Below are 23,237 nucleotides of genomic sequence, written 5' to 3' on the forward strand. Positions count from 1 at the left end.
AAGATATTTCAAATTATTATTTTTAAAATATAAGTTCTCAATTATTCTTAAAATTTATTCAAATGAGCATTTGTGCAGCTCATATGATTATTTAATCTTCTAATTCCTTATTTGTTCTTGAATTCAGATGTATAACTGTAACAATATAAATTTAACTTAAAAATTAGAAATAGACGAAGACAAAGAATCAAGGATTACATTGCTTCATCTCAATTCTCAACAAAATTAAATAATAAAAATAAAGTTTCAAGTGAGACTATTACATTAAGCAAGTAGTATTTTTAAAAAATCATCTAAAATATACAAATAATAATAATAAAAGAAGATTTGAAAAATAAAAATAAAAAAAATGTTTCGGGTCGGGTACCGGCGGTGTCGGGTGCGGGATACCCGACTTGGGTATCAGGTAATACCCGACTAACTGCGGGACAGTTATCGTGACTAACTTTTCGGCCGAAATCGGGTGCATGTACCCACGGGTACCCGTTTCAACATCCCTAGAAAATATCTTACTTGAGTGAGTTTGGGAAATGCCAAACAAAATGCAAAGTTTGTGATATTATATACCAATTTCAAAGTTCATGAGAAATACTAAATTTTAGGCAAAGTTCATAATTTTAGACACCAGTATCCTTAATTTATATACCAAGTTGAAAGTTTGTGAAATAAACTAATATTTTCGAAAGTTACAACGCAATAATCCTAATTATTTAATAAATAAAATAAAAGGTTATTAATTCAAAATTAAATTGGTTGGCCAAAACAATGTTATTTTGGTCCATTATAAATTTGCTGCATCCACATAGATTTATCGGCTTTAACGTAGCTAAATTTCATCGAAAAACGGTGAGCCAGGACGGGTTAGGAATATTACATAAAACACCAAAATTTGTGATTTAATTGACTTTCACGTGGGAAATTATCAATAATATTAGCGGCTATTACTCATTATTATATACTTATAATGTCATTTTATCTGTAAGAATACTAAATTCATAATTTGTATATATATCTAACTTAGGTATTATTTTACTATTATATTGAAAAACAAAAGAATATATATGCATAAAAAACAATTAATAGCTCAATACCAAACTGGCAAACTCAATATATCAAAATCAAAAGAAAATATAATACTTATTTTTAAAGTAGAGAGAATATTCAATGAATCAACATGATCTTAAAATATTCCAAGCATTTGTTAAAGGAAATAAGGTCCCCCCAACACACACACTAAAAATATACTCCTTTATAATGATAATTTTATAGGCGTAGGTAATATAATAAATAAATGCCCCCTTAATTAATACTTGACGAATAAGTCAAACTGTAAATTTAATGTGAAAATCAGATATACATGCGTCATTGTTTAAGACTTTAAGCACAAAAGTATAAATCAAAACATTTTTTAGCATTAATGTCATTTTTATAAATCGCTCCAAAATTCGGGCATTAGACTAAATAATACTAATAATTGTACCAATATGTGAAAGCACAATTTGGTTTTGAAGGTGGTCTGATCGATAAAAGAGTGGGTATTGGAGGAGGTTTAGTGATGTTCGGGAGAAAGAACGATACAATCACATGTTGGAATCGTGTTTATTCAAATGATTTTTGACTAATAATAGATGTTACAAGACATTTAATTTTGTGAAATTAAATGCAATAACGTCGATCTACGTTCCAAGTAGATGACTGTAGTATATTCATTTTCTCAAATCCGATTCCCGGTGAGTGAGAAATAATATATTAAAGTTGGTCACAATAAAGCTAGAAATGAGCTATGTGAAAAGGCTAAGGGATTAATTAACTAAATGTTAATTATCCCACATCGGGGATGATAGACTTCTTTGATGAAGTATTTAATCAGATGAATTATCATGTGTAATAATTATCGTGGAATAAGACGGGTGACAGAGCCCACACGCGCGAACACGCGCGCACCGTCGCTCGCCCTGGACCCGCGACCCGTGCACCGGGTGCCTGGTGCCTTGTGCCTTGTGCATTGGCAATTGGTCTTTGGGTGGTCTTTGGGCTGTTCTTTGGAGCTGGTCGTGCACCGTGCTTTAGACCACCCCAAACTCCACGCTATCCCCGACGGGTCCTGGTTCACGTCATGGTCCCGTTGGACCCCGACGCACAACGGGAGACAAAAGGTCCCCGCTGGACCCCGACGCATAACAGGAGACCAAAGGTCCTTGTTGGACTCCGGCTCACAACGTGAGTCAAAAGGTCCCCGCTGGACCCCGACCCATACCCCGGCTCACAACAGGAGTCAAAAGGTCCCCGCTGGACCCCGACCCATAACGGGAGATAAAAGGTCCCCGATGGACCCCGACGGGTCCATGGTGTATCCCGTCGTTTAGCGTGTCCAGGAGCGTCGTGTCTCTTCAGCTCTCACTGGCTAGTGCACCAGTCAATAACCCCCGGCGGTTACAGTCAAACCATCTATACCCTACAGTTGGACTTCGCCTATAAATAGGCATGCATCCTCTGCATTCTAGGTGCAACACTACACAAGCATTTTTGCATACTCCATCTCTGCATAACTTCCTGTCGAAGCTCTGCCCCCGCCTCACTCCCGTTCGCCAGAGCTCTGTTGCTAGCGGTGCTGCTACTCCAGAGACGAAGTCGTTTTATCTTTGGGGACGACACGCCAAACCGAGAGCACTACCGGGGCGTATCTCGTCTTGCGGAAAGAGGACTCCTCGACTCGGCTTACCGTTTTCCACAACATATTTCCGTGTAATTGTTCAGTTGTTTAACGTGTAATTTTCATTGTTTTCTTTTCCTTATAATTTTCGCCCAACAAGACTTGTATCTCACGTTTATCAACATCCCCGACGGGTCCTGGTTCATGTCATGGTCCTGTTAGATCCCGACGCACAACTGGAGACAAAAGGTCCCCGCTGGACCCCGACGCATAACGGGAAACCAAAGGTCCCCGTTGGACCCCAACTCACAACGGGAGTCAAAAGGTCCCTGCTGGACCCCGACCCATAACGGGAGACAAAAGGTCCCCGATGGAACCCGACGGGTCCATGGTGTATCCCGTCGTGCAGCGTGTCCAGGTGCGTCGTGTCTCTTCAGCTCCCACTGGCTAGTGCACCAGTCAATAACCCCCGGCGGTTACAGTCAAGCCATCATGGCACACATAATGGCTGTTGACTCCATCAATACCCTGCAGGTGGACTTGGCCTATAAATAGGCATGCATCCTCTGCATTCTAGGTACAACACTACACAAGCATTTTTGCATACTCCTTATCTGCATAGCTTCCCGTCGAAGCTCTGCCCCCGCCTCACTCCCGTTCGTCGGAGCTCTGTTGCTAGCGGTGCTGCTACTCCAGTGACGAAGTTGTTTTATCTTTGGGGACGACACGCCAAACCGAGAGCACTACGGGGCGTATCTCGTCTTGCGGAAAGAGGACTACTCGACTTGGCTTACCGCTTTCCACAACATATTTCCGTGTAATTGTTCAGTTGTTTAACTTGTAATTTTCATTGTTTTCTTTTCCTTGTAATTTTCGCCCGGCAAAACATGTATCTCACGTTTGTCAACAATCGCAAGACGAGATATTCTTGCCATTAAATGACTTTACACACACCAACTGAACTGAAATCAACACCTTTGCTTGGAGATGTCGACTGACCCGTCTACCGCCCCGTGGGTGTTTGACAACCCCTTCGGGACGGTTACCGGATTCACCTCGAGTGGATCGGTCGGTTCCACTTTCAGTGGTTCCATTGGATCCTTAATTGGGTCGAGTGTCGGGGCTTTGAGGCACGGCACGGGTGCTGGACTCTTCGGGGTCAACACGGGTGCTAGCTTCTTCGGGGGCAGCACGGGTGCTAGACCCTCCGGGGTCGGCACGAGTGCTAGCTCCTTCGGGGGCAGCACGGGTGCTGGATCCTCCGGGGTCGGCACGGGTGCTGGATCCTCCGGGGTCGGCACGGGTGCTGGATCCATCGGGATCGGTACAAATGCGGGGGGCTCCATGCTCCACTCAACTGTGGGGGGTACTGTGCCCCAACCAATTGTTAGCTCCTACGGGGGCAACGGACTTGGTCTCTTTCATGGGACAAGCTCGGCACCAATGGCACCAAGGATGATGCCACCCGCCGAGAAGCCGTCGAAGTTCACTGTAACGGACTTCAAGAGATGGCAACAGAAAATGTTGTTCTACCTAACAACGTTGGGCGTCGTGAACTTCCTCAAGGAGAACGAGCCAACCCCGCCAAGCGAGGACGAGGCACGTGTCGAGATGTACGTCGAGTATGACGCTTGGCGCAAATGAGACTATTTTTGTAAAAACTTTATTTTAAGTGCTTTAGATGATAGTCTCTATAACGTATATTGTACTATTCCCACATCAAAACAAGTGTGGGAAATGCTAGATAAGAAGTACCGTAGTGATGATGCGGGTACTAAGAAATTTGTAATAGCCAAGTACTTGGACTACAAAATGGTCGACTCCCGACCGATCATGGACCAAGTGCAAGAGTTCCAGCTGATCATCCACGACCTCGCTGCCGAGGGAATGGCCATGCCTGAAACCTTCACGGCGGGCACGGTCATTGAAAAACTTCCACCCGGCTGGAAGGACTTCAAGAGCTACCTTAAGCACAAGCGAAAGGAGATGAATCTTGAAGACTTGATCGTGAAGCTGCGCATCGAGTCAGACGTGCGCAAACGCGATGGTTTGGCTAAGGGCCATGGCCCACCTGTTGCTAAAGCCAATCTGTTGGAGCAGGGCGGTCCCTCCAACAAACGCTCCCGTCCAATTGCAAAGGACAAGGGCAAGAAGAAGCAGCCTGCGAGGAAGGTTGAAGGCAACTGCTACAACTGTGGCAAACCTGGCCATTTTTCCAAGGACTGTCGCAAGCCGAAGAAGAAGCCGGCTGCCCACGTTGTTGAAAAAGAGTTCAAGGACTGGGATGAAAGTGACCTTGTTGCTGTGGTCACGGGAGAAGTCAACCTTGTTGATAACAAAGGTGGCTGCTATATCGACACTGGAGCTACTGCCCACGTCTGTGCCGATAAGAGCAAGTTCGCCTCCTACACCGCTGTTGAAGGGAGGAAAATCAACAAGGGGAATCAAGCCTCGTCTCAAGTCCTCGGCATTGGAGACGTCGTTCTCATGATGACGTCCGACGTCACCATCACTTTGAAGGATGTGCTGCACGTCCCGGACATCCACAAGAACCTAGTGTCAGGATCAATACTAGTGAATAAGGGATTTAAACTTGTATTTGAATCTGATAGGTTTTCTTTGTACAAGTTTGGAAAGTCACTCAAAAAAGGCTTTGTAACCGACGGACTTTTCAAGCTTAGTGTAGTTGTACGCCATGTTCCTAAGCCGTTGGCTAATAATAAGAATGCATCTACTTCTTCTTATTTGACTGAGTGTTCTAACTTGTGGCACAATAGATTGGGACATGTAAATCAAAATGTCATTAAAAGATTAGTAAGTTTAGATTTACTAAAGACAAATGAAGTAGAAACTCAAAACAAATGTGAAACTTGTCTTGAGGCGAAAATGACTAAGTTACCGTTTCATTCGGTTGAACGGAACACGAAACCCCTAGAATTAATTCACACGGACGTATGTGACTTAAAATTGGTGCAAACGAGAGGTGGTAAAAAATACTTTATCACATTCATAGATGATTGCACACGATATTGTTATGTCTATCTTTTAAGAAGTAAAGACGAAGCAATAGAAGCGTTCAAAAATTATAAGAACGAAGTCGAGAATCAACTTGGATGTAAAATCAAAATGATTCGAAATGATAGATGGGGTGAATACGTAGCCCCGTTTGAGGAATTATGCAACGCAAGTGGTATAATTCACCAAACGACTGCACCATATTCACCACAATCTAATGGTGTTGCAGAACGCAAGAATCGAACTCTCAAAGGGATGATGAATGCGTTACTGATCAGTTCGGGGATGCCCCAGAACGTGTGGGGGGAAAGCTTTTTTTACAGCCAACTACATCCTAAACAAAATTCCACGCAAAGGTAAGGATGTTACTCCTTATGAGTTGTGGAAGGGAAGGAAGTCATCCTACAAATACCTCAAAGTGTGGGGGTGTTTGGCTAAGGTAATGGTTCCTCCGCCCAAAGAAGTTACAATCGGTCCTAAAACGGTTGATTGTATCTTTATTGGGTATGCACTTAATAGTAGTGCATATCGATTTGTTGTGCACAAGTCTGAAATACTGACTGTGACCGTGGGAACAACAATCGAGTCAAGAAATGTTGTATTTCTTGAAAATATATTTCCTCGCAAAGACAAGGAAAATATTGCACCCAATTCTGAGACGAGAACTGAGGATGAAGCCACTAGTTCTAAATCAGTGGATGAAGAGCCTGAATCGCGCAAGCGAACATGGCATGATCCAAACGATGTGGTACTAAGACGTGGTAGCAGGATCAGAACACCAAAGACATTTGGTCCTGACTATATTGCATTTATGTTGGATGAAGAACCAACATCGATAAAAGTAGCCTTTGCAGGCCCAGACGGGTTGCAATGGAAAAAAGTTGTTTAAAGCGAAATTGATTCAATTTTGCTAAACCACACGTGGATGTTGGTTGATCTACCTGAAGGTGCTAAACCTTTAGGATGCAAATGAGTCCTTAAAAGAAAGTTTAAGGCCGATGGAACAGTGGATAAGTATAAAGCTCGACTGGTGGTCAAAGGCTTTAAACAAAAGGAATGCTACGATTTCTTCGATACCTACTCACCTGTAACGAGGATTACATCATTTCGAGTGCTTCTAGCGATTGCTGTTGTGCACAATCTTGATATTCATCAAATGGATGTTAAGACCGCGTTTCTAAATGGTGACCTCAAAGATGAAATCTATATGGAACAACCTGAAGGTTTTGTAGTACCTGGACAAGAGAAAAATGTATGCAAGCTGGTTAAATCCCTCTATGGATTGAAACAAGCGCCGTTGCGGTGGCACTTGAAATTTGATAACGTGATGTTATCAAATGGATTTAAAATCAACGAATGTGACAAATGTGTCTACATTAAGAACACTAATAATGAATATGTTATAGTGTGTCTCTATGTTGATGATATGTTAATCATGGGTAGTAACACCCAAGTGATTAACGACACGAAAGCCATGTTAAAGAGAAACTTTGACATGAAGAATATGGGTCTAGCCGATGTAATTCTTGGAATGAAAATTCTAAGAACATCCGAAGGAATCACATTAACACAATCTCATTATGTTGAGAAAGTATTAAAGAGGTTCAACGCCTATGATGGCGTCCCGGCTAAGACGCCTATAGAGCTCAATGTTCACTTGAGCAAGAACAGGGGTGAGCCCGTTGCACAAGAAGATTATGCACGGGTCATTGGATGCATTATGTATCTTACTAATTGCACTCGACCTGATATTGCTTGCGTCGTGAACAAGTTGAGCCGTTATACGAGCAATCCAAGCAAAGAGCATTGGAAAGCTCTTGTAAGAGCTTTGAGATATCTCAAGTATACTCAAAATCATGGGCTACACTTTTCAAGATACCCCCCGGTACTTGAAGGGTACTGCGATGCAAATTGGATATCCGATAACAAAGACTCACTTTCAACAAGTGGATATGTCTTTACTATTGGGGGTGGTGCTGTCTCGTGGAAATCCACGAAACAAACATGTATAACCCGATCCACTATGGACTCTGAATTCATAACTTTAGATAAAGCCACGGAAGAAGCCGAATGGCTTAAAAACTTCCTTGAAGATATTCCGTGTTGGTCAGAGCCCGTGCCTCCAGTGTTAATTCACTGTGATAGCCAAGCCGCTATTGGGAGGGCAAATAATGGCTTGTACAATGGTAAGTCTTGACACATTCGTCGACGACATAATACCGTGAGACATTTGATCACAACAGGGGTGATTACGATTGACTACGTGAAGTCATTGGATAATCTAGCGGATCCGCTAACCAAAGGGTTAAATCGTGATCAAATGAATAAATTGCTAGAGGGAATGGGTTTGAAATCCACAAGCTAAAGAATTGTCATAGTGGTAACCCAACCATGATGACTGGAGATCCCAAGAACTTGGTTCAATGGGAAAACTAAGCTATGAGAGTTCGTGTGAAACATTCATCTATATCTATTCCCTAGAGAGCAATAGAGTGTTAGAAAAACTTGTCTAGTGGTGAGGTTAAGTCTATGACTTTTAATGATTCCTAAAGGATCTCGTTGAGATAAAGTTCTCAAGGAGAACGAGTATGACAAGCTACTCAACGAGGAATCACCTATGTAAGTGTGAAGTGGGGTCGCTTCAAACAATACACTTATGAATCCAAAGTGGTGTCCAAGGCCTGAAATGGACACAAAACGTGAGAACGGATGAGGTTGAGGTGTTTAAGTGTTAACATCATTGTCTCGGTGCACGCCGTGGAGGAATAGTTCAAAGCATCCGCTACTAGTCCGCCTGTGTATCCGATGGTGTTAACTATGGATGGTTCAAAGTCAAAAACTACCTATCCTTATGCTTACATACCTCTTGAGGGTTGAGCTTGTGTCTGCATACATATGCATTTGGCAATTTCCACTCATGTGGGGGATTGTTGGAATCGTGCTTGGTCAAATGATTTTTGACTAATAATAGATGTCACAAGACATTTAATTTTGTGAAATTAAATGCAATAACGTCGATCTACGTTCCGAGTAGATGACCGTAGTATATTCATTTTCTCAAATCCGATTCCCGGTAGTGAGAAATAATATATTAAAGTTGGTCACAATAAAGCTAGAAATGAGCTATGTGAAATAAGACGGTTGACAGAGCCCACACGCGCGCGCCACCGCCGCCGGCCCGCGACCCGCGCACCGTGCATCGTGACCCGTGACCCGTGTCCCGTATCCCATGACCCGTGCCCGTGCCCGTGCCCCGTGCACCGGGTGCCTGGTGCCTTGTGCCTTGTGCCTTGGCAATTGGTCTTTGGGCTGTTCTTTGGAGTTGGTCGTTGAGCGTGGTTCGAGCCCCGTTTGTTCTTTTTAGACCACCCTAAACTCCACGCTATCCCCGACGGGTCCTGATTCACGTCATGGTCCCATTGGACCCCGACGCACAACGGGAGACAAAAGCTCCCCGCTGGACCCCGACGCATAACGGAAGACAAAAGGTCCCCGATGGACCCCGACGGGTCCATGGTGTATCTCGTCGTGTAGCGTGTCCAGGTGCGTCGTGTCTCTTTAGCTACCACTGGCTAGTGCACCAGTCAATAACCCCTGCCGGTTACAGTCAAACCATCATGGCACACATAATGGCTGTTGACTCCATCAATACCCTGCAGGTGGACTTGGCCAATAAATAGGCATGCATCCTCTGCATTCTAGGTACAACACTTCACAAGCATTTTTGCATACTCCCTCTCTACATAACTTCCCGTCGAAGCTCTGTCCCCGCCTCACTCTCGTTCGCCGGAGCTCTGTTGCTAGCGGTGCTGCTACTCCAGAGACGAAGCCGTTTTATCTTTGGGGACGACACGCCAAACCGAGAGCACTACTGGGGCGTATCTCGTCTTGCGGAAAGATGACTCCTTGACTCGGCTTACCGCTTTCCACAACATATTTCCGTGTAATTGTTCAGTTGTTTAACGTGTAATTTTCATTGTTTTCTTTTCCTTGTAATTTTCGCCCAGCAAGACTTGTATCTCATGTTTATCAATATCCCCGACGGGTCCTGGTTCACGTCATGGTCCCGTTGGACCCCGACGCACAACGGGAGACAAATGGTCCCCACTGGACCCCGATGCATAACGGGAGACCAAAGGTCCCCGTTAGACCCCGGCTCACAACGGGAGTCAAAAGGTCCCCGCTGGACCCCGACCCATAACGGGAGACAAAAGGTCCCCGATGGACCCCGACGGGTCCATGGTGTATCCCGTCGTGTAGCGTGTCCAGGTGCGTCGTGTCTCTTCAGCTCCCACTAGCTAGTGCACCAGTCAATAACCCCCGACGGTTACAGTCAAGCCATCATGGCACACATAATGGCTGTTGACTCCATCAATACCCTGCAGGTGGACTTGGCCTATAAATAGGTATGCATCATCTGCATTCTAGGTATAACACTACACAAGCATTTTTGCATACTCCCTCTCTGCATAACTTCCAGTCGAAGCTCTACCCCCGCCTCACTCCCGTTCGCCGGAGCTCTGTTGCTAGCGGTGCTGCTACTCCAGAGATGAAGCCGTTTTATCTTTGGGGACGACAGCCAAACCGAGAGCACTACCGGGGCGTAACTCGTCTTGCGGAAAGAGGACTCCTCGACTCGGCTTACCGCTTTCCACAACATATTTTCGTGTAATTGTTCAGTTGTTTAACGTGTAATTTTCATTATTTTCTTTTCCTTGTAATTTTCGTCCGGCAAGACTTGTATCTCACGTTTATCAACATCACGGTTCTAAGTTATTCGAGAAATTATATCGACATTATAGTTAAGCTTGAAGGTGAAGAGCCTTAGCGCCTTACTGGTTTTTATGGTTTTCCAGAGGTGTCTCGACGGAGAGACTCTTGGAATTTTATTAGAAGTTTAAAGGATATGTCGATGCTCCCTTGGGTGTGTCTAGGGGACTTTAACGATCTCCTATTGCCAGTTGAGAAACGAGGAAGGAGATAAATATATTTGCCCAATTGTGAAGGTTTCCGACAGGCGCTTGAATATGGTGAACTGATAGGCATTGAGAGTCGGGGATATCCATTTACTTGGGAAAGAGGTCGAGGCACAGATAACTAGGTTGAGGAAAAACTCGACACGGCAGTGGCATGTCCAAATTGCAGGAGGAAGCATTGTCTTGCTATTGTTGAGCATTTAGTCACAGCCATATCAGATCTTATTCCGATCCTCCTGCATCCGAGCTCGCAGGTATACGTTGTGAAGGTTAAACCTTTCCGCTTTGAAAATTTATGGATTCGTGAAAGAGAATGTAAGGAAATAGTGAAAAAAGCCCGGAACTCTATATCAAGCAACCAAATTATGAAGAAAATAAATATGTGTGATCATGCACTTCAAAATTGGGGGGATTCCTTATCTAAGCAGTTTCACGAGAAGATTAAGGAGAGTAAGAGACAAATGTCAGCTCTAAGAGGGACGTGATGTGGACTGGAGAAGACGGTTATGGAGGCCCAACTATTATACTCGGATACTCTTGCAAGACAAGAAATCTTTTGGAGACAAAGGGGGTGGGCTTCGAGATGGTGACCGCAATTCTAAGTATTTTCATGCGAAGGCATCTGCTAGAAAAAAGAAAAATACTATATCCTAGTTGAAAGATGATAATGGTGTGTGGAAATCTTGGGAAGATGGTTTGGGGGTAGTAATTTCTAAATATTTCTCCAATTTGTTTTGTGCCCAATCGTTGGTGTGTGAGTCAGTCGTTGATGCGGTGATTGGTCGGGTGGCTCCATTAGATAATGCTTTGCTGACCGAGGAGGTAACTAAGATAGAAATCAAGCAAGCAGTCTTCTCCATGCACCCGGACAAGGCTCCAGGTCCCAATGGAATGAATCATGGTTTTTTCCAGAGTTTTTGGCATATTATTGGTAGAGATGTTGTCGAATTTTGTGTTCAAATCCTTAACTCTGAATCTTTATCAAGAGATCTTAATGACACGTTTGTTACGTTGATCCCAAAAAAAGGGAAGGCCAAAGACCATAGCAGATTTTATGCCTATTGCTTTATGTAATGTCCTATACAAGATCATTTCGAAGGTGTTGGCTAATAGGCTGAAAAAGATCCTTGACAAAGTGGTTTCAGACTCACAAAGCGCTTTCATTCCCGGGAGGTTGATTACAGATAATGCGCTTATTGTTTTTTAATCAATGCACTGAATGCGTAGGAAATCAAAAGGTGAGACGGGTTGTGCAGCTCTTAAGCTTGATATGAGGAACGCGTATGATCGCATTGAAGGGAGGTTCTTACAACAGATGCTTTGTCGTATGGGATTCAATGATCGATTTATTCGGTGGATACTGATGTGTGTATCATCTGTGAAATATTTCGTGGTGAATAACAACAACAAAGTGGGCCCAATCACAGCGAGTCGAGGTCTAATGCAAGGGGACCCTTTATCCCCTATCTATTCATCCTCTGTGAGGAAGACTTCTCAGCTATACTAAGGATGAAGGAGAGGCTGGAACGGGTGTCACATATCAAGAGGGGCACCTACTGTTTCTCACTTGTTCTTTGCAGATGATAGCTTACTTCCGTGCAAATAAACTAGAGGGAAACATTGTGAAATGGTGTATTAAAGAATATGAAGAAGCATTTGGTCAGTTGATAAATTATAATAAATCAGAGGCTCTCTTCAGCTCCAATACTTCCACCAATTCTATGACTGAGGTATGTGAGTTACTTGGTGTAAATTTGTGAAATGGATGCGGTATTTATTTGGAGGTGCCTATGTTTGTTGGGAGAGAAAAAAAAGTTGCCTTTCGGTTCCTTAAAGAGAAAGTGTGGACAAAACTAGCAGGGTGGAATAAATCTCAACTGTCTATGGCAGGGAAAGAAGTACTAATTAAAAGTATGGCGCAGGCTCAACCCACCTATTGGATGAATATGTTCCTACTATCAGACAACATTTGTGATGACCTTGGTAAAATGTTAAATGGTTATTGGTGGGGAGATACAAAAAATAGGAAGAAAATTCATTGGGCGGCTTGGGATAGACCTTGTGTTCCAAAATGTAATGGAGGTATGGGTTTCCGAAAATTGAAAGAATTTAATATCTCGATGTTAGGAAAGCAGCTATGGAGATTGATTAAGAATTCTGACTCGTTACTTGGACGTGTTCTTAAAGCTCGATATTTTCCTCGACATGGGATTCTTGATGCGGGAAAGGTTGGTAATCAAAGTTCGTTTTGGAGTGGATTAGTGGCAGCCAAAGATCGTCTGAATGCAAGGTTTAGGCAACACGTTGGCGATGGAAGAGAGACGCTCATCTATGGGGGGAAATTGGTGGCCGAGTGTCGATAAACGCCATCCAATCTTGTGTAGAGATGATCGATTTCGTGATGCTATAGTATCAGAGTTGTTCTTTGAGGGGGCACATGTATGGAATGAAGCGGTTGTGAGAGCTGTGTTTAATGAAGAAGAAGCTGAGCAGCTGCTGAGTATCCCGTTGGCCCGGTGCTCTAGAGAGAGTGCATTATTTTGGTGTCCGGAGAAGAAAGGCTCCTTCTCTGTACACTCAGCATATAAGTTCTTGTACGAAGGCTCCTTTGAAGTGGAGACAAACTCGATGGTGTGGAGTAGGCTCTTGAAACTAAAAGTGCCACCTAAAGTGAAGATCATTTTATGGAAGGCGTGTAGAAATTTCCTCCCAACGAGGGACCGATTGCGACAACGCCAGATGGAGATCTCAGAGATCTGCCTTGTGTGCAACTTTGAGACGGAAACTGTTATCCATTGCCTTATTTCTTGTGGCCTTGCGCGTGATTATTGGCAGAGGCTTAGGGTGTCGTTATTCTCGCCAGGTGAGAGGGGGTTTATTGAATGGCTGGAAAAATTGGTGAGTGGTGATTTAGAGGCGGAAGTTGAAGAAGTGGTTGTTGTGATATGGTATCTATGGTTTAGTAGAAACAAAATTACACAGCAAAATGAGAACGGGTCAGCTATAGGAATCATTGGTGCAGCCCGTAGCTGTCTGGAGGCTTGGAGAGAAGCTCGGGTTCAAAATGCCATTAGTGCGCGAGTGGGAGACACCACTTAGAGGAAAAATGGGTGAAGCCTCGGAATGGTGTGCTAAAATGCAATATAGACGCCGCTGTGTTCGAAAGCCAAAGGAAAGTTGGTTGTGGGGCGGTTGTTCGAGATTTTGAAGGGACTGTGGTAGCGGCGATGTGTGGACAGGTGGGAAGGGTGATTGACCCATCTATGGTCGAGCTCCTTAGCTTGAGAGAGGTGCTGAGTTGGGTCAAAAGAAAGGGATGGAAGGAGATAGAGTTTGAAATGGATGCCCAAACGGTAGTACTCGCGGTGACAGGTTTACAGAAGGATGAATCTATCTTTGGGGCAGTGGTAGAAGATTGTCGTCAGCTTTTGAAAGAGGTTTCTGGATCCTCTATGAGGTTCGCAATGCGATTAGCGAATCAAGTTGCCCACACGCTTGGTCGGGCATCAGGTTCTACAGCTGAGAGCAAGTTTTGGTTGAATTGCATTCCAATTTTTAATCGTGATGTAATCGCTATTGATTTGTTTGATATAGATTTGTTTGAATAATATATCAGAGTGTAAAAAAATATGTACTTGTAATTATAGTAGTGATTAATTTCTAAATTATGTACCATTTCAAATATTTTATTAAAGTAATTACAATTAAGACAATCATAACAAATTTAATACCTCCAATTTTATCGATCGGTAAAAGAATATGTACCTATAATTATAGTAGTGATTAATTTCTAAATAATGTACCATTTCAAATATTTTATTAAAGTAATTGCAATTAAGACAATCACAACAAATTTAATACCTCCAATTTTATCGATCGGTAAAAGTGTCATTTTAATATTGTTACACAGTTATACACATACATGTGCTACAGTAATTCTATGTTGCATAACCGTTCCTATCGCATTTTGCTAGATTTTCTAAAGGTTGCATTTAATGTATTATCTGTTTTATTAATGTCACTCACCTGGAATTAATATATTATTAAATAAGCATATTAGATAGTACAATCCCACTATTCAATGCACTATTACTAATGAAAGCGCTCTACTAATATTTTCCAAGATTAAATATAGCATACTTTTATGAACTATACAAAAGTATGTTTACAAAAATTATTAATTAATCACCATCTACTCTTTTAGACGAAATAAATCACAAAAACTTGGCAAGTGATGATTTTATAATCAATTGTATTTAAAACTTAAATACTACTCCCTCCGTCCCGTGCTACTCGCACGTTTGCTTTTCGGCTCGTCACAAAGTCCTTACACTATTTATAATTTAAGTTAGAATTAATGCATTTAATTAATATGTTAGTTTAAGTTAAGAGCTCTTTTATTAAGTGATGTCTCATTACACCTAAAATTCTTTTTTAATTACACAAAAAAATCAATCCCAAATTTACGGCCTAAAATGAAAAGTGCGAGTAGCATGGGACGGAGGGAGTACTACACCATTCATTCCATTTTAATAGTCTTAATTTAGTTGTTATGAATTTTAAAAAATATAAATATAAGTCACTGTAAAAGTCAGTGAAATATGAATCTCATTTTTATATACTCTATTAGTTTTATACTCTCTCCGTCCCATAAAAATATAATCAATTGATATGACACATAAATTAAGATAAAATTAGTAAAGTAAGAGAGATGAGAAGAAAGGTAATTAAAGTAGTATTAGTAGATAATGTGACACATATTATTAGTATTGTTTAATGATGGTATAAGTTGTAAGTAAGTTGTTATATATGAATAATAAATTGGGATAACTTTCTAAAAATAAAATGCACATATTTTTGTGGGACAGACGAAAATGGAAAGTGCACATATTTTTATGGGACGGAGGGAATAATAAAATAAAGTGGAATGTAGAACCTGTTATCATTTATAGAAGATTCTAACCGAGACTCCTAATATGCGATGAACTAAAATAGAAATATTGGATTGCTATAATGGGACGAAGGGAATACTAGTACTGCATATCTAAAATGAAAATAGTACTATCTCCGTTCCAAGATAGTTGGACATTTCATTTGGACACGAGATTTAAAAAATTGATGTGTTAAAGGTCAAAGTGAAGATGGTAAAATAAGAGAGATGAAGAGAGACTAAAGTATAAGAGAGAATAAAGTTTTTGATTAAAAAAAGAAATAACTCAATTAACTTAGGGGACAACAAAAAAAGAATACAACTCAAATACTTTAAACGAAAAAAAGTATCTATTTTTTTCACTTACTTTATTCCAGCTCCACTTAACAGATTAAACAAATTAATAGATAAAAATTGATGCTAAAAAAACAAATGTTTTACTTTTAATAGGATAAATTGGTAATTATCAGAATTTTTACTTTTTCTTTAATCACCAAACATTAAATAAAACAAACCGCAGGCACTTTGGTGTAGAAAATAGTGCAAAAGACAATCCAGAGTTCACTCTCCAACTTCAACACTTTGCTGAATGCGGCTGTGTTTTAAACCCACAATCTTTAATTCTATACGAACATCACTTTCTCATTCGCCCTTGTTGCTGATTTTGATTCCAGATTTCTCCCATTCTCTTTTTTCTCCGCGTAGAATAAAGATAGAATCTTGGTTTCTTCTTGTCTTCTCTTTTAGCATTTCTCTAAATTCTGTGCACAATTGGCCTGGCTTTTATCTGTTCTTCAACAGCCCAGCCCACTTCTTCTACACTGGTTTTTGTCACCAACATAAGTATAATCATTTTCAATGATGAGATGGTCTACTTCATGTGGAGTTGGACTTCTTTTTTTAAGTTTTGGACTCTTTCTCGCTGACTGCGCCACATTCCCCCAAAATGAAGGTTAATTCTTGGTTTAATTTGATCCACAGATCTTGATTCTGGATTCAACTGCTTTGTATAGTACACCATTTATTCAATTACTGTTTGACCTCTGGAAAAATAAAATTGGGATATTGTTTGATTTTCTTGAAGAAATGTGGGTTATTATTTGATTTGTATTGATAGATCTTGTGTTGTAGTTGTTCTTAGATAATATAATGAGTTTGTTAGAGTGTGGTAGCAGTTGAGCTGAGTAATGCTGTGAAGATTTTATGTCTTACATTAGAATTGTGGGAATGTTCAGTTGAAGCTTTGAATTCCTTCAAGAGAGAGATTTTGGAGGATCCCTCACATGTGTTGTCGAATTGGAACTTTCTCGACTTCGATCCTTGTGGTTGGCCTTTCATTGCTTGCTCCGTGGGTGGAGATCATGTAATAAAGCTGTAAGATTTTCTGCCCAAAAGATTGGTTTGTAATGTTGGTGTAAATAATTATAGGAAACAATTTGAACGTGATAAGTAATCGTAGTGCACAGCATAACTTGCCATTTATGGTGCTACTCGGGTTTGCAGTAATGTGTCTGGAAAGTCTTTGAAGGGGTTTATTACACCTGACTTGTACCAGCTCTCGGGTTTGCAAGAATTGTAAGCTCTTGTTTCCTTACAATGTAGAAGATTAGCTATTGTGGCTAAGACTGATTTTATGTATCTCGCTCATGGGCAGAATTTTGCATGGAAATTTGTTGATTGGTGCAATTCCTAAGGAAATAGGCATGCTGAAAAACCTCAAGGTTTTGGACTTGGGTTCGAATCAGCTAACCGGAGCAATTCCGCCTGAGATTGGGAACTTAAGAAGCATCGTGAAAATGTTAGTGAAATATGGCTGTTGACATCAGTGTATCTGTGGTGTTCTTCCTTTGTTGCACGGATTTTATTTTTCTCTTAGCATTGACCATCTTCCATTTCTACAGAAATCTTCAATCTAATGGATTGGTGGGGAAGTTGCCTCCTGAACTTGGGAACTTGGAATATCTTGAGGAGCTTAGACTGGATAGGAATAAGCTTGGAGGAAATCTTCCTGCTAATAGTTCAGATTCTATCTCGGATACACGTGGAATGTAAGAATAAAGCTCCTTTATGTGCCTGTAATTCTCTTCACTAATCTGCCTTGCAATACCTGGTTAAAATGTTCAGATTCTCTACTTTTAAGACGTGCTCATGCTAATTAGGTATTGACATAGTTCATTTAGATATGTTTATGGTTGTCCAAAACTGTCTTTAAACTAAACTCGAGCAACTCATTTCCGAGGTTGGGAGAATGATGCCTGACCAGTAACTTAGTCTCAATTTCTTAGTTGGTTCACTGTATTTACTTTCAATAGCATTCTATCTGATAATTTGTTGTGTCGTTACACATAAACACTACTAACTCAGATTACAATTCACCTAACCTGTCTCCGGATATTGTTTCTTATATAACTATATTAGGCCTGCATCAAACAGCCTGCTCACGGGATTTTGTCGATCCTCCAAACTAAAAGTAGCCGACTTCTCATTCAATTTTTTGGTTGGAATCATACCTAAATGCTTGGGATATCTTCCTAGGTATGTTAGCAACTTTATTGCCTTTCTCTTCAGTCTTCATCTATTTTACTCTCCGCCTCAAGAAGATGACCCCTTTCTTGGACAGCCTTACATAGATTTTTATGCAATGCTGTTTTTTGTGTTAACTGGAGAAAGAATAAAGGAGAGATAATATTGTTTTCAATTTTTAGAAATGAGTCATCCTTGTTGGGACCGGGGAGAAACCAAAAAAATAAAGTGGGTCATCTTTGTTGGGGTTGGAAGGAGTATTAATTTATTCTTTTGTTCAATGTACTTGAGAATCTAATATTTTTTATTATAGGACAAGTTTCCAGGGCAATTGCCTTCAAGACAAAGACGTGAAGCAACGATCTGCTGCACTATGTGGTAGGTAACCCAGCTTTATGCTCTTTCTAAGCACATGCTTGTCTCAAAGTTGTAAATAAATTATACTACTATCTTAATTTTCGTCAATTGTTAAAAGCTTATGTTACGTGTATTGTTTAACTTGGTTAAATCATGCAAGGAGTACTGATGCTAATAATGGAAAATTTTCTATAGCGGGTGGCGCGCAACCTGCGAAAGGCCGTTCAGGTAACCCGAAGCACCTGCCTACTGCAGAGGTAGCAAAGAGCCGAACTAATAAATCAAAACCTTTGTGGCTTTTGGCTCTTGAAATTGGTACTGGAACTATAGTAGGCGTGCTCTTTGTCATTGCTCTTTTCGTGGCCTCCCAGAAGTGGAAGAGAAGACACTCTGTCAGGATCCCGTGGAAGAAGTCTTTGAGTACTAAGGACGACATTTCAATTTATATAGGTTGGTTTTCTGCGAATCTGACTTGCAGCGATTGAAATTTTATTCCCTCAGTGACCAATAAGTGAAATATATAGGTCAGTTTTAGCTTAGGAGAAATTTTATTTATAAACTATCAAGCTCCTACAATGAAAGGCTTATGCAGATTCCGGGGAACTGAAGGATGTAGTAAGGTACAGGAGACAGGAACTTGAAATAGCCTGTGAAGATTTCAGCAACATCATCGGCTCGTCTCTGGATAGCTTAGTATATAAAGGCACCATGAAAGGTGGGCCAGAGATTGCTGTGATATCCCTTTGCATTAAAGAAGATCAGTGGTCAGACGACCTCGAGCTTTCTTTTCAGAAAGAGGTTCTGTTTTATCATAAGTAAATTTGCTTAGGGCTCAATGTCGAATCTATGAGATTTTCTTTCTGCAAATATGCTTAAAGGTTAATATTACATGATTCAGGTGGCTGGGTTGGCAAGATTGAATCACGAGAATGTGGGTAAATTGCTTGGCTATTGCATGGAAAGCAAGCCGTTTACAAGGATGCTGGTTTTTGATTATGCATCAAATGGAACACTTTATGAGCACCTTCATTGTATGTAATCTTTCCTTTTGTCTTTTTTCGATTTGGAAGTTCATCGTTGTTTAGTTATAACAGCTGAAAATCAGATACTTTCTGATTAACTGTAGATGGAGAAGCCTGCCAATTCTCGTGGACTCGGCGCATGAGGATTCTTATCGGGATTGCCCATGGTTTAAAGTATCTTCACGCTGAACTCGACCCGCCGTTTACAATATCTAATATGAATTCCGGTTCCATTTATCTGACTGATGAATTTTCTCCCAAGGTAAGGCAAGATAACATGTCAATCAATCGCATAAAAAGATACAAAGTTCTTAGTAGATAGTCTCGTCTCCTTCTGCAGCTGGTTGATTTTGAGTGCTGGAAGACAGTCCTTTCCAGATCAGAGAAAAGCTCGGGCACCGTTAGCAACGAGGGTGCAGTTTGTATTCTCCCAAATAATTTGGAAGGGCGTCATCTTGATATCCAGGGAAACATATATGCATTCGGGATTCTGTTACTTGAAATTGTCAGCGGGAGACCTTCGTACTGCGAGGATAAAGGATGCTTGGTGGAATGGGTACACGCCTCTTTGGCTCGTCTGATTTGAAATTCGTTGTCTCATTTTTCTAAAGGAAACACCTTTGCCTTGTATATGCAGGCTAAGGAGTATCTGGATTCGCCTGAAGTGATTTCACAAGTAGTGGATCCTGAGCTGAAGCATTTCAGAAACGAGGATCTGAAAGTGGTGTGTGACGTTGTGAACCTATGCATCGGTCCCAGCACGAGCACGAGGACGTCCATGGTGGAGCTGTGCACGATGTTGGAGAGTGGCATCGACACATCTGTAGCTGCGGAGATGAAGGCATCTTCTCTGGCTTGGGCTGAGCTTGCACTTTCTTCATAGTGAGTCTTGGTTGATAGTGTAAATACAAATTACTGTATTTTTCTGAGTTGCAGTAGCATATCTCCTTGAGGTGCTTGAGTTCCTGTAAATGCTCCATATATTATTATTTTTATTTGGAGATAACTAAAGTTTTGGTTCACTGTAGACTCCTTTTTATGTTCTTGGTGTTGAAGGAAAGCCTCCTCCCTCAGAATGATCATGATTTGCAATTATGAACAATGGAGCTCTGTGTTTTTCATTCTTTTAGGTTTGAAAGAGGTTTGCTGGAAGCTCATAAAGTTATGTTATAAAGCTCATAAAGTTATGTTTGAATTGGAAATTTGGCAAAATTATTGTTCATGTTAGTGCTTCAGTTGGCCAAAAACTTATAAACAAGTAGTATTTCTTTTACAAAGGGAATTCATATACCAACACAGCAAGGATCTCATGTCACACATTGAGAGATTTCCTGATATAACCAAAACACTTTAGAGTCAATTACAATAGAAAACATCTTATTCCTTATGAGTAATTTCTCTTCTTTTTCAACTTGAGTTGTGTCGCGTCATCGCATGGCTTCCTGGACGCAGCTCACCTCTCATCTTCGAGTCCACTTCTTCATGGTTGGTTTTACAACTTAGAGGGCAGCACATTTTGGCTTGTCTCGCCAACTGCTCTCTCAGATTGCAGCTTCTCTTTAAGTTTGAGGAGGACTGAATGAACTTGGTCAAAATGAGGACTCGTTGCATTCTTCGTATCAGCAACCCACTTCATGACTCTTTTGTGGGGACCCAAGATTCGTTCTCGATCTTTTTCATCCACAAGCTGTATTATTATATATAGCAGCAACACAACAAGATATTACCATGTCAAACACAAAACTGCTATCTATGCTCTAGTCTCTCCAAGAACTTGAACGCGTACAAAAACACAATATCGTTACCTCGAGCTGCATTATCTCGCATACTAAACTGAGATCTGCAATAGAAGGTTGCGTGCTTCCAAGTAAGAAACGCCCTCTTCCTTTAAGCCAGAAAGATTCGATCTTTCCAAGAGATGCTGAAAGGAGTTTCTCGCTTTTAGCTGCTGCTTCAGGATTCAGAGGCAGCCCGAGTGCAGGTCCAAGTGTCGAATTGAGTACATATCCAGCTGAAAGTGGAAACACAAGCATTTCAACAAGTTAGCTGGCCCTGATAGGAATCAACCAGCATAGCATCAATGGTTGGGTCGAGCTATTTGATATTTATTGAAGGGCTATTCAGGATTGATGCTAATACAAATTCTTTCTTGGTTATGGTTTAACAATTTGACGAGCCTAGACATGACAACCGAAAACCACTTAGTATGCAAGTCAAAGTTCCTTGATTGGGAAAGTATTAATATGATACAATAAGAAATCGTTTCTTGATGCTTCTACATAAAACGATGGCAACAGAAACATGGTAAAACATAGACAGACATCAGAGATCAGTATAAACACCTGCACCACTACGCAAATTCGAGTGATGCCAATCCAGCACAGAGTGAATTTTTGCTCTTAAGAACAGGTCGGCAGGATACCTAGAATGACCAAGAGTTATGTTACAGAACATGAAACTTCACAAAGAAGTGACAACATATATAACTCAACAATAACCAAGATGGGATCTCCAGACACAATCTTATTCATGTATCAGAAATATGCAAAAACCATGGGAATCGGAAGTACCAATGATCGGCGATTCCAGGAAACGAACAAGCCAAATATATCAGAATCGCGTGACTGCAAAACACACCCAAAAAAATGTGTGAATAGTCCAGAATACTTGATATTTCCTCACATTTTTTAACACAGTTGCAGTTTGTAAATGAGTTCTTGAGGCTTACAAAATTGCATAATTTAACAAGCATTAAATTTACAGCAAGGCATGAAACAGAAACCATGTTCTTATTTGCTGCACAAAATCCAAATTGGTTGTAACAAATGGATCAATAGCACAAACCATAGATAGACCATTCTTATAAATGAAAAAAAGAAAGAATCACCTCTCAAAAAGCTTGAATCTTCCATCCACTATAGCAGGGACTTTTTTCATCGGTGTTATTTCTTTAACAGAAAAAAAATATAAAATTGAAAATAGTCAGCAAAAATCTATCGCAGATAAAATTGAGTTGGGGGATATGATTTGACCTTGAAATTGAGGAGTTAACTGCTGGCGTTTGGCGAGGTCGATTCTCACCTCCTCAAAATCTATGCCGTTTACTCTTCAACAAACAGTTTATCAACTTTTATCAATCGAACTAAATAAAAAAGATCAAGATTGAATTTTTAAAGAAAAGTAGAAGGAGAATTTACTTGCAGAAAATGATAATTGCGCGGGAAGGTTGTGACATGCGATCTGCAAATACTGTCAGCGTCATTTTCTTGCTCTTCCTTCTTCTCTATCAATTCAATTAGTCACCCAAATAGAATGGAGTGTTGGACTCGAATACAAAATACAGTATATCAAAATCTCGCGATATAACTTTCTTCTTTTTCGGGATATTTTTTAATACAGAATATTCCCTCCGTCCGCCGTTAAATATCACATTTTTTATTTTCCGTTTGTCCGTTTATACTATATTTACTTTTTTATTTCACTTTTACAATATTTAGAGCAGGATAGTGATCAATGTATAACTAATCTTAAGTGTATAACTAGAGAACAAATCTCAGCCACACATCTTAATACTCCAAATTAATCTTATGGCTTAAATAATCTTGCAGATTTTTATAAAAAATAATAGCCAAAGGGCATTTTTGAAATTCAATATCTCAAATGTATCAACGTGAATTGTCTTCTGCGCAATTTGTACAATCTGAATCTGAATTGTCTCCAGCCACCGCCACGACCGGCCTCTCCGCCGCAGCCGAACATGT

The 23,237-nt window shown here is 40.8% G+C and overlaps 2 protein-coding genes across 2 annotated transcripts; one reads left to right on the forward strand and one right to left on the reverse strand.

Annotated features, from left to right (window-relative positions):
* The first annotated feature begins 16,127 nt into the window (after positions 1 to 16,127).
* On the forward strand, positions 16,128 to 20,578 carry LOC121756219 (probable LRR receptor-like serine/threonine-protein kinase At1g63430). The gene is made up of 13 exons (XM_042151712.1): positions 16,128 to 16,526; positions 16,810 to 16,948; positions 17,078 to 17,149; positions 17,229 to 17,372; positions 17,476 to 17,622; positions 17,993 to 18,109; positions 18,411 to 18,475; positions 18,650 to 18,904; positions 19,047 to 19,252; positions 19,353 to 19,485; positions 19,581 to 19,738; positions 19,817 to 20,032; positions 20,114 to 20,578. Exons 1-13 carry the CDS (start codon positions 16,433 to 16,435, stop codon positions 20,357 to 20,359), a joined length of 1,992 nt encoding a protein of 663 aa, XP_042007646.1. The 5' UTR covers positions 16,128 to 16,432; the 3' UTR covers positions 20,360 to 20,578.
* A 100-nt stretch (positions 20,579 to 20,678) lies between these two features.
* Positions 20,679 to 22,823, reverse strand: LOC121756465 (glutathione S-transferase T1-like). Its single transcript, XM_042152016.1, has 7 exons — positions 22,674 to 22,823; positions 22,509 to 22,582; positions 22,364 to 22,424; positions 22,047 to 22,100; positions 21,819 to 21,898; positions 21,282 to 21,487; positions 20,679 to 21,163 (listed from the first exon to the last, which is right to left on the reverse strand). Exons 1-7 carry the CDS (start codon positions 22,736 to 22,738, stop codon positions 20,969 to 20,971), a joined length of 735 nt encoding a protein of 244 aa, XP_042007950.1. The 5' UTR covers positions 22,739 to 22,823; the 3' UTR covers positions 20,679 to 20,968.
* Positions 22,824 to 23,237: the final 414 nt, after the last annotated feature.

This window comes from Salvia splendens, chromosome 11 (genome assembly GCF_004379255.2).
Source record: "Salvia splendens isolate huo1 chromosome 11, SspV2, whole genome shotgun sequence".
In the NCBI taxonomy this organism is placed as follows: domain Eukaryota; kingdom Viridiplantae; phylum Streptophyta; class Magnoliopsida; order Lamiales; family Lamiaceae; genus Salvia; species Salvia splendens.

Coding starts and splice junctions, on each gene's coding strand:
- LOC121756219 (XM_042151712.1), top strand. CDS start 16,433: ATGATGAGATGGTCTACTTCATGTGGAGTTGGACTTCTTTTTTTAAGT. Junction 16,527..16,809: donor CACATTCCCCCAAAATGAAG/GTTAATTCTTGG, acceptor GGGAATGTTCAG/TTGAAGCTTTGAATTCCTTC. Junction 18,110..18,410: donor TGCTTGGGATATCTTCCTAG/GTATGTTAGCAA, acceptor TTTTTATTATAG/GACAAGTTTCCAGGGCAATT.
- LOC121756465 (XM_042152016.1), bottom strand. CDS start 22,738: ATGACGCTGACAGTATTTGCAGATCGCATGTCACAACCTTCCCGCGCA. Junction 21,899..22,046: donor CCTGGAATCGCCGATCATTG/GTACTTCCGATT, acceptor TGGTCATTCTAG/GTATCCTGCCGACCTGTTCT. Junction 21,164..21,281: donor GCGAGATAATGCAGCTCGAG/GTAACGATATTG, acceptor ATAATAATACAG/CTTGTGGATGAAAAAGATCG.